Here is an 11,418-nt window from a genome sequence, read left to right on the forward strand (position 1 = left end):
ACACAATATACACGTGACCAAAACACACTCGAAAGTGCTTACCTTCCCTAATCACCCAGTAAATGCAAGTTGAGACAGCTAAATACAGTTCTTAACCAACAAATGTACTAGGTTAAGAATATTATGGATTTGGGTAAGAATATCAAGAACTATTATGAGGGGTGTGAATTGGTTACAATTGTGTAGAGTCTCTCCTAGGGCAATGTCCAGATGCAGATGAAATTAACGTTACTTATAATAGAAAAAAATATAAACAACCTAAATTTCCAATAAAGGCAATAGCTAGATGAACATCCAAATAATATTTTTAGCCATTATACAATATGCATTGAAAAATATTTTAATGTGAAAGTGTTAAGATATTCTAGGTATAAATGGGCATCTACAATAATAAAAGTGTAATATGCTAATTAGACCAGACAACCTTCCAGAAGAAGCCTCGGCGGTGGGGGTGGGAGGGGGTGGGGGAGAAGGAGGGGTGTGGAGGGGGGAAGAGGATCAAGGTAGAGGTAGCTGCCATGGCTGTGGGGGCCGAGCCCTTTAACTAGAAGAGTTAACATTTCTTGGATGCACCAAGATTATTCAATTTTATTTTTACATATGCTTTCTTATTAATTTCTTTTTTATACTATTTTTTTCTTTTTTTATTGATTAAGGTATTACATGTGTACATATCTTCCCACTGCCCCACACCTCACTCCCATACATGCCCTAACCCCCCAGTGTTCTTGTGTCCATTGGTTGTGCTTATATGCATGCATACAAGTCCTTCGGTTGATCTCTTATCACCCCCCTCACTCCCCAACCTTCCCGCTGTAATTTGACAGTCTGTTTGATGCTTTACTTCCTCTGTATCTATCCTTTGTTCATCAGGTTATAATGTTCTTTATTATCCATAAATGAGTGAGATCATGTGGTATTTTTCTTTCATTGACTGGCTTATTTCACTTAGCATGATGTTCTCCAATTCCATCCATGCTGCTGCTGCAAATCGTAAGAATTCCTTCTTTTTTATAGCAGCATAGTATTCCATTGTGTAGATGTACCTGATCCAGTCATCTGCTCACAGGCACCTAGGCTGTTTTCTGATCCAGTCATCTGGTTTTCTGATCCAGTCATCTGCTCACAGGCACCTAGGCTGTTTCCAAATCTTAGCTGTTGTAAATTGTGCTGCTATGAACATAGGGGTGCATATATCCTTTCTGATTGGAGTTTCCAGTTTCTTGGGATATATTCCTAGAAGTGGGATCACTGGGTCAAATGGGAGTTCCATTTTCAGTTTTTTGAGGAAACGCCATACTGTTCTCCACAGTGGCTGCACCAGTCTGCATTCCCACCAGCAGTGCACGAGGGTTCCTTTTTCTCCACATCCTCGCCAACACTTGTCGTTTGTTGATTTGTTGATGATAGCCATTCTGACAGGTGTGAGATGGTACCGCATTGTTGTTTTGATTTGCATCTCTCGGATAATTAGTGACTTTGAGCATGTTTTCATATGTCTCTTGGCCTTCCTTCTGTCCTCCTTTGAAAAGTGTCTATTTAGGTCCGTTGCCCATTTTTTTATTGGGTCGTTTATCTTCCTTTTGTTGAGTTGTATGAGTTCCCTGTAAATGTTGGAGAGTAAACATTTATCAGTGATAACATTTGCAAATATGTTCTCCCATACAGTGGGCTTTCTTGTTGTTTTGTTGATGGTTTCCTTTGCTGTGAAAAAGCTTTTTATTTTGATATAGTCCCATTTGTTTATTTTCTCTTTAGCTTCCATTGCCCTAGGAGAGGTATCGGTGAAGAAATTGCTTCAGCATATGTCTGAGATTTCGCTGCCTGTGGATTTCTCTAGTATTTTTATGGTTTCCTGTCTTATGTTTAAGTCCTTTATCCATTTTGAGTTTATTTTTGTGTATGGTGTAAGTTGGTGGTCTAGTTTCATTTTTTTGCATGTATCTATCCAATTTTCCCAGCACCATTTGTTGAAGGGACTGTCTTGGCTCCATTGTATGTTCATGCCTGCTTTGTCAAATATTAATTGAGCATAGTGGTTTGGGTTGATATCTGGGTTCTCTATTCTATTCCATTGGTCTGTATGCCTGTTCTTGTGCCAGTACCAGGCTGTTTTGAGAACAGTGGCTTTGTAATACAGCTTGAAATCTGGTATTGAGATCCCACCTACTTTGTTCTTCTTTCTCAGGATTGCTGTGGCTATTCGGGGTCTTTTTTTATTCCAAATGAATTTTTGGAGAGTTCTTTCTAGGTCTGTGAAATATGCCGTTGGTATTTTAATGGGGAGTGCATTGAATCTATAGATTGCTTTGGGTAGTATGGACATTTTAAAGATGTTGATTCACCAATCCATAAACATGGTATGTTCTTCCATCTGTTTATGTCTTCCTCTATCTCTTTTTTCAGTGTCCTGTAGTTTTCCGTCTATGGTCTTTTACCTCCTTAGTTAAGTTTATTCCTAGGTATTTTAATTTTTTTGGTGCGATGGTAAATGGGATTGCTTTTTTAGTCTCTCTTTCTGTAAGTTCACTATTGGTGTATAGAAATGCCATAGATTTCTTGGCATTAATTTTGTATCCTGCTACATTGCCAAATTCATTTATTAAGTATAATAGTTTTTTGATGGAGTCTTTCGGGTTTTTTATGTACAATATCATGTTATCTGCAAATAAGGACAGCTTTACTTCTTCTTTTCCAATTTGGATGCTTTTTATTTCTTCTTATTGTCTAATTGCAATGGCTAATACTTCCAGTACTATGTCATACAGGAGTGGTGAGAGTGGGCATCCCTGTCTTGTTCCTGTTCTTAGGGGAAATGGTTTTAGTTTTTTTCCCATTGAGTATGATGTTAGCTGTGGGTTTGTCATATATAGCTTTTATTACATTGAGGTATGATCCTTCTATTCCCACCTTGCTGAAAGTTTTTATCAAAAATGGGTGTTGGATTTTATCAAATGCTTTTTCTGCCTCAATTGATATGACTATGTGGTTTTTGTCTCTTAATTTGTTTATGTGATGTATCACGTTTATTGATTTGAGGATATTGTACCATCCTTGCATCCCTGGGATAAATCCTCCTTGGTCATGGTGTATGATCTGATTTACTAGAATTTTGTTGAGGATTTTAGCATCTATGTTCATGAGGGATATTGGCCTGTAATTCTCTTTCATTGTGTTGTCTTTATCTGGTTTTGGTATTAGGGTGATGCTGGCTTCATAGAAGGAGCTTGGAAGTGTTCCTTCCTCTTGAATTTTTTGGAATAGTCTGAGGAGGATAGGTTTTAGTTCTTCCTTGAAAGTTTGGTAGAACTCTCCTGTGAAGCCGTCTGGCCCCGGGCTTTTGTTTGCCGGAAGCTTTTTGATGACTGCTTCAATTTCTTCCATAGTTATTGGCCTATTGAGATTTTTAGATTCTTCCTGATTGAGTTTTGGAAGGTTGTATTTTTCTAGGAATATGCCCATTTCCTCCAGGTTGTCCAGTTTGTTGGAACAGAGTTGTTCATAATATTTTTTTACAATCCTTTGTATGTCTGTGGGGTTGGTTGTTACTTCACCTCTTTCATTTCTGATTTTGTTTATTTGGGTCCTCTCTCTTTGCTTCTTGGTAGGCCTGGCTAGAGTTTCATCAATCTTGTTTATCCTTTAAAGAACCAGCTCTTGGTTTTGTTGATCTTTTGTATTGTTTTTTTAGTCTCTATGTCATTTATCTCTGCTCTGGTCTTTATTATTTCCTTCCTTCTGTTTATGCTGGGCTTTTCTTGTTTTTCTCTTTCTAAGTCTTTGAGTTGAAGGGTGAGGTAATTTATTACCATTGTTTCTTGTCTTTTGCAGTAGGCTTGTAGAGCTATGAACTTCCCTCTCAAGACTGCTTTCACTGTGTCCCATAGATTTTGGATTGTTGTGTTTTCATTGTCGTTTGTTGCCATGGTGTTTTTTTTATTTCTTCTTTGATCTCTCTGGTAACCCAGCCATTGTTTAATAGCATGCTATTTAGTCTCCAGGTGTTTGATTTTTTTGGATTGTTTTTATTGTAGTTGATTTCCAGTTTTATTCCATTGTCATCTGAGAAAATGCTTGATATGATTTCTATCTTCTTGAATTTGAAGAGACTTTGCCTGTGTCCTAATATGTGGTCTATCCTTGAATATGTTCCACTTGCACTGGAGAAGAATGTATATTCTGTAGCTTTGGGGTGAAATGTTCTGAAGATGTCAATTGAGTCCATCTGATCTAGTGTGTCATTTAGGATTGCTGTTTCTTTGCTGATTTTTTGTTTAGTTGATTTATCCAGTGGTGTCAATGGGGTATTAAAATCCCCTACTATGACTGTATTGCTATTAATCTCTCCCTTGATATCTTCCAGAAGTTGTTTTATGTATTTGGGTGCTCCTGTATTGGGTGCATATATGTTTACCAGAGTTATATCTTCTTGTTGAATTGCTCCCTTTAGTATTATGTAGTAGCCTTCCTTATCTCTTGCTATGGTCCTCACTTTGAGGTCTATTTTATCAGATATAAGTATCGCAACCCCAGCTTTTTTCTCCTTTCCATTTGCCTGAAAAATGTTTTTCCATCCCTTCACTCTCAGTCTGTGTGAATCCTTTGTTCTGAGGTGGGTCTCAGCAAGTATATGGGTCATGTTTTCTTATCCATTCAGCTACTCTATGTCTTTTGATTGGTGCATTTAATCCATTTATGTTTAATGTTATTATTGACAAGTACATGTTTGTTGTCATATTTTTCCTTAATGTTTGTGTTTCTTCTTGCCTTTCTCTTTCTACTTTTTATAGCAGTCTCTTTAGCATTTCTTGCATTGCTGGCTTGGTAGTAATAAACTCTCTTAGCCCTTTTTTGTCTGTGAAGCTCCTGATTCCACCTTCAATTTTGAATGATAGCCTTGCTGGGTATAGTATTCTTGGGTTCAGTCCCTTGCTTTACATCACTTTGTAAATTTCATTCCATTCCCTTCTGGCCTGGAGTGTTTCTATTGAGAAATCCATTGATATTCTAATAGAAGAACCCTTGTAGGTAACTTTCTGTCTCTCTCCTGCAGCCTTTAAGATTCTTTCTTTGTCGTTCATGTTTGCCAATTTAATTATGATGTGTCTTGGTGTTGGACTTTTAGGGTTCAACTTGTTTTGGACTCTATTTGCTTCTTGAACTTGCATGGTTTTTTTCTTACCAATATCAGGAAAGTTTTCTGTCATTATTTCTTTAAACAGGTTTTCTATTCCTTGCTTTTCTTCCTCTCCTTCTGGTACCCCTATTATGTAAATGTTGTTTCATTTTGTGTTGTCCCAAAGCTACCTTAGGCTCTCCTCTTGCTTTTTAAGTCATCTTTCCAGTTGCTTCTGTGTTTGTGTGTTTTTTCCTACCTTGTCTTCTAATTCGCTGATGCGGTCCTCAGCCTCTGCTAGTCTACTGTTTAAGCCTTCCATTGTGTTCTTTATTGCAGCTATGTTGTTCTTCATCTCCTCTTGGTTCCTTTTTATGTTGGCGACATTCGCATTCAGCTCCTTATAATTCTCATTGAGTTGTGTGTGTTTGTCATCCAGCCATTTGAGCATCCTTAGAACCATTACTCTGAATTCTTTCTCTGGTATGTTGCTAGCCTCAATTTCATTTAACTCCCTTTCTGGTGATTCCTCTTCTTCTTTCCTTTGGGGATTGCTCTTTTGTCTTCCCATGTCTTCCTGTAATGTTTTAGTTGTAGATCCAATTGCTTTGCTACCCAGGTTCTTCTGGGGATGGTGCTACTGGTGTAATCTCTCAGGTCTCCTGGGCTTGGTAATCTAGTGTAGCTCCCTACTTGAGCTATTTGGGTTCTCTTGATGTAGGCTTTTGAGTTGGAGAGGCACAACTGTGGTGTCTAGAAGTCAGCAGCCGTGGAGGGAGGTGTCCCAATTTTTGCTGTCTTGCACTCTTGATTGAAATCACACGTGCCCAAAGGGGACTCACAGTAGCAACTAGGAGCCATCTGTTGGGGTGATGGGGCTCAGGGGGCCTACACTCTGGAAAGGTGTGACTGTGGTGTCCAAAGTTCTGTAGTTGTGGGGTGGGCAGACTCAGCTTTTGCTGCTGCACCTGTGGTGGATAGGCGCTAGCTCCCAGTGGCGGCTCACAGGGGCACCCACGGTACATTTGTAAGTGAGGCACACTGAAGCACTCTGAAGGGTCCTGGCAGTGTAGCTGCATAATTGATGTGTCTGTGGGCAGGTATCCAGGATGAGTGAATTCAGAATTTCTACTGCTGGTGGGACGTGCACCCCTGTTTGTCCAAGATCACACCCAGGGAGAGCTCACAGTGGCTCCCAAGATGGGCTCAGAGTGCCTGCCTGTTGGAAATGTGCATCTGTGGAGGTGTGTTTGCTGGCAGGCGCAGAGCTCTGACACACTCTGAGGTTCCCTGACACTGAGGTTGAGCAGCTGGGGTGGCTGTGGGCAGTTATTCAGGAAGAGGGAATTCAGAATTTCTACTGCAGTGCAGCGCACCCTTGTCTGTGCAGAATCACACCCAGCAGAGTCCCACCACTGTTCCCCAGAGCGTGCTGTGGATAGATGGGCTCAGGGGGCCTGCCTGTTGGAAATGCGCATCTGTGGAGGTGCCTTTGCCTTTGCAGAGCTCTGACGCACTCTGAGGGGCCCTGGCACTAAAGTTGCACAGCTGGGTTGTCTGTGGGCAGTTGTTCAGGAAGAGGGAGTTCAGAATTTCTACTGCAGGGCCGCGTGCCCAGGTCAGTACAAAATCACACCCGCGGGGGCTCCTAGTGGCTCCCAGGCTCTGCCTATGGAGTGGTGTGGCCTGGTTGCCTGTGCACTGGAAATGCAAGAATGTGGTGTCCGTAGTTCTGCCGCTTGGGGAGAGGGAACTTGCACTTACTGCTGCCGAGCAGTGCACCTTTGGAGGTGGAGGTCCCAGGGTCCGCAGGTCTGCGGGTGGGGCAGCAGGATTTTGGCTGGAGTGGCTGCTGGGTCACAGGGCAGTTCCAAGGCCTGTCTGGTTGGTGGTGCTGATGAGTTCCTAAAAAAGACTGTTCTCCCCTTCAAGATGGCGTGGGCTCTGTGCCAGGAGTCCCACAGTCCGGGGAGTGCCCACAGTGGTGGTAGTCTCTCCCTGTCCAAGAGAGCCTGGTCTGCCAGCCCCTGCTGCTCCTGCCAGATTTAACTGTCCCTCACTCACTCACTCACTCACACACACACCACACACATCCACACACCCTCCTTTCATCCCCTCACTCACTCACTTTCTCTCCCTCACCACCATCCTGCCAGCCGCATCTTCCTATCCGATCTTATTAATTTCTTAAAAGCATCTCATGATGTAGGTACTGTTAACATTATGAATATTCTCATTATACAGATGACAAAGTTGAGGCACAAAAAGATTAATTAACTTTCCCAGGGTTAGTCTGATTCTAGGCTTAGTGGTGTCAAAAAGTGTGCCATATTGCACTCTATCTGTCTGTCTGTCAACCCACTTATCTCTGAACACCCATTTGTCTGTACATTCCTCCATATATCAACCTTGCAATCCACTCATCTACATAGTATTCCTACAACAGGACATGGCATGAAGACAACAGTCAGCAATGTGGACTGAGACACACATGGGAGGGGGCTCCCACCCTCAAGCATTTAGCTAATATTTGGTTTTAAAACTCTGAAAAGACCTCAACTCAAATCATCCCCAAGTAGGAAGAGAGAAGAGGAAGTGTGAGGGCATTCCTTACGGCAAGACCAGCCTCTTCCCTTCGAGGAGGGCGTGGCTGGCCGAGAGCAGGGGATCACAGGTCCACTAGAGGCCTGTTGTGAGGCCTTACAGGTGGTGTCTGGCTGTGGCACAGGAGCCCTGGTGATGAGAGACGGGCTGTGGCCGTGGTGGACAAGCAGAGGAGAGTGGCTACTGCCCTGATTTCAGCCAGCACACCCATAGTCTGCTAAAGTTAAGAATGGCTGGAGTTTCCCTGACCGTAAGTTGGCCACAAAAGAGAAAGAGCTGACATGTGGAAGAGCCCAGCCTCTGCCTAACAAGGGCCGCATGGGCAGTTAGGCTTTAGAAAGAGTCAGTCACTAAAGCAAGGGACGCACCTGAGCACATTCCCGGGCCACTCGGAGGAAGCCACCAAAGGAACAGGTGGCAAGATCTGCCTGGCACCCAGTGCATGCAGCTGTGCAGTAGGAACTTCCCAGCCACTTTACCTCCCCTCCTGGGGTCTAACCAACCCACAGGGAGGTGGGGAGCAGGGCAAGGGAGGGGAAAGAAGCCCACTACTTGTTCTCTGCTGGCAAGAAACCATACTGGAGGAGATGGGAAAAGGTTTCACCTTAAACCCAGTTCCAAATGTGAAACGACATTCTAAGCATCAGACTGACACTGGTAAATGAGAGTGACAACAGGGCTTTGTGTCACCCAAGGGCTTCTGGAGAGGTCATGCTGCTCGCTCAGATGCTTATTCAGGGCGAAGGAAGGACCACTCCATGAGCAGGTCCAAAGGGACACGGACGCAAAGTCACTGTGATTTCTCCCCTGGCTCCTGCTGGTCACGTGTGCGCATGTGTGCATGAGCATGCAAATGACCCACACACAGGGCTGTATCTCTGGATGTGAGGCCATAGTCAGTATCTATTTTCTTCTTTTTACACACTTTTCTCTAATTCCCACATTTTCTGTAAAGGGAATATATTCCTTTTATAATCAGAAAAACACGAGTAAATGTTATTTTTAAAAAGGAAGTCAGTGTTATGGAAATCCCCTCGTCCATGTAAGATTATCACTGTACCAGGAATGAGGATCCCCTTCATATGCCCAGGACTGCCCAAAGGAGAAGCAGCAGTTCAACATCTGCACAGGAACTGCTGTGGCATCTGTAATGCCCCATTCCCAGGGGACGGGGAGGAAGTGAGAATTGGGTATTTTGTTGTTTCTCTTATAAACACGCTTTGGGACCATATCCTTTCCCCTTCCTTTCCCTTCTCTGTTTAGTCACAGATTAGGCAGCACAGGGCCCCTTCTCAATCCAGCTCCGCTGGCCTGGCCCATTCTTCAGGCAAATTCCCAATGAGAGCTGCAAGTTGGTGTCTTGTGAATGGACTCTAAGGGAGTATCAAGATGAAAATGCTAATTAAATGCCCATTGTCATACACTAGAATCTCTTTTTAACTCTTTATTTGGAATACTCTGCAGTGGGACTAAGACAACTTCTAAGAAAATCTAAAACAGATATTGGAAATCAGTCTTTAGTTTCTTAGAAAAGGAAGTAGGGATCTTACAGAGCTAAAACATGCCAAGCTAGAGTCACCCCACTTCCATGTGACAAGACTGCCAGGCAGGTAGATGAGGAGAAGACTGCAGGGCATGGAGCAGGCCAGTGGAGAGAAGCAGAGTCCCAGTGGCTGCAAGATACTCTGGAGGGAGAGGGAGGAGGTGACTCACTATCTAGTCACCTGCTGACCTAGATGGGAACCACCAGCCCCAAGTGGCTAATGAGCACTTAATATGTGGCTAGTCCAGACTGAGAGGGGCTTACATGTAAAACACATTGGATTTAGGGCAAGCATGTCAAATAGGCTTGCGGCCCACCGGCCACGAGTTTGACATGCTTGATTTAGGGGCTGTTGCTGGTGAAAAGAATGAAAAAAATAACTCAGTGATTTTTAATATCAATTTCATGGTGAAAAATGTAATATTTTGGATTCAATTTAATACTTATAAAACATTATTTTCACCTCTAAAATAACTTTAAAAATGAGGATACTAAAATATTTAAAATTTGGCTCCCAATAAATTTCTGTTGGCCAGCATGACCAGATTCTATGAGGCCCAGTCAAACTTGCAATTGGATTGGATGAGATGTCCCTTTCCCTTAGGTCCTAGCTCCTTCTGCTCTATATTGTGCCTTAGTGTTTGTCCCATCTAATATACTTTATATTTTATCTTCTTACCTATCTCTCCCAACTATAATACGTCTTTTCCATTGTCACATCTAAAACAGTGCCTGGCACATAGAGGCTGCTCAATAAATATTTGTTAAATGTGGAGGGTCTCAGAAGACTATCCACGTGTTAACATTTGCAGTATATTTTATAGTCTAAACCAGTGGTCGGCAGACTCCTTAGTCAACAGAGCCAAATATCAACAGTACAACGATTGAAATTTCTTTTGAGAGCCGAAAATTGACTTCTGCGCATGGGCCACGAAGTTTCAATTGCACTGTATGTGCGCGCCCGCACGTGGTATTTTGTGGAAGAGCCACACTCAAGGGGCCAAAGAGCCACATGTGGCTCATGAGCCACGGTTTGCCGACCACTGGTCTAAACAAAGTTCCCGGTAGAGGTCTTAACTTCCAGAGGAAAGCTTGAAGAGCCACTGAGTTCTCTAAGTGCAACCGAATTGTGGGAAACATCAGTTGTCTGGAACCACAGAGTGGCTCCTGGAGCTTGTGTGGGGCTGAGGTTGGGCATTGCTATGCAGGGAATAATGGCCCAGCAAACCTGGCTGAGTATTTGGAGCTGCCAGAGTTGCACTCTCTGAGGGGTCACCCCCTCCTTACCTTTCCTGGGCCCTCACTATGAAGTGCGGACAAAGAAAGGATGGCTCTTCCATGGAGATAAAGTAGTGTGTGGGCCATCTGGTTGGCTTCCCCAAGCAAAGCCAAATTATACCCACTGAGAACCCATTAGATACAAACAAATTCTAACATTGCCTTGACAATTCACATGGTACCTTCTAAACTCAGTGAATACTGTTCTTTATCTTTACAACTTACCTTCCCAAATGTGATGGGTTGACTTGGTTCTGGGCATTTTGCCCACAGGTCTCCATGTAAATCTCATACATGAGGCAGTGAGGCACACTGCACCCTGAGCAGATACAGAAATTGTCCGCCTACCTGGGGGAGAGAAGTCGAGGAAGGAGAAATTGGCATTCATTTTGCTAGAACAGGACATTTTGATAAGGATCAGCGTTCAGCACAAATGTGGGATCCAACTAAATGAATATGTTTATTTATTGAACGCAATGGCTCACAATTAGCATCACTAATGTATTATACACCCTTCTGTTCTCAGTGCAGAGTTCATACAGGGTGGGCAAAAGTAGATTCCCAGTTGTGAGTATGCCCAAAACAGAGTTTATTCTTGTATTGTTATTATTTATTTATTATTGTATTATTTTCCATACGAACAACTGTAAACCTACTTTTTCCCCACCCTGCATGTTGATTTGGGGCGGCTAGATTATCAACATGGTAGGTTTTTGTTGTTGTTGCTGTATATTTTTGGCATGTAGGCATACTGAAAAGAAGTCCAAATTACTGGGCTCAGCAGACACTGTTTCATGTACCTTTATAAAGGTTGCAGTCAGATCTCTGTAACTATAAAGTGGAAAATTATTTTCTCTCTAAGACACCAAGCACCCTC

The 11,418-nt window shown here is 42.8% G+C and overlaps 1 protein-coding gene across 1 annotated transcript in view; it reads right to left on the reverse strand.

The window, feature by feature from the left end:
• The window catches only part of RFX8 (regulatory factor X8), a gene marked incomplete at its 3' end in the record, with an annotated part of 92,956 nt that extends 82,080 nt beyond the window's left edge, over positions 1 to 10,876 (reverse strand). The window contains 2 exon segments of the mRNA XM_079792243.1: positions 10,767 to 10,780; positions 10,783 to 10,876. Coding sequence (XP_079648369.1) covers positions 10,767 to 10,780; positions 10,783 to 10,837 — 69 coding nt within the window. The 5' untranslated portion in view covers positions 10,838 to 10,876.
• Positions 10,877 to 11,418: the final 542 nt, after the last annotated feature.

Source organism: Cnephaeus nilssonii (assembly GCF_951640355.1).
Source record: "Cnephaeus nilssonii genome assembly, chromosome: 15".
NCBI classification, from domain to species: domain Eukaryota; kingdom Metazoa; phylum Chordata; class Mammalia; order Chiroptera; family Vespertilionidae; genus Cnephaeus; species Cnephaeus nilssonii.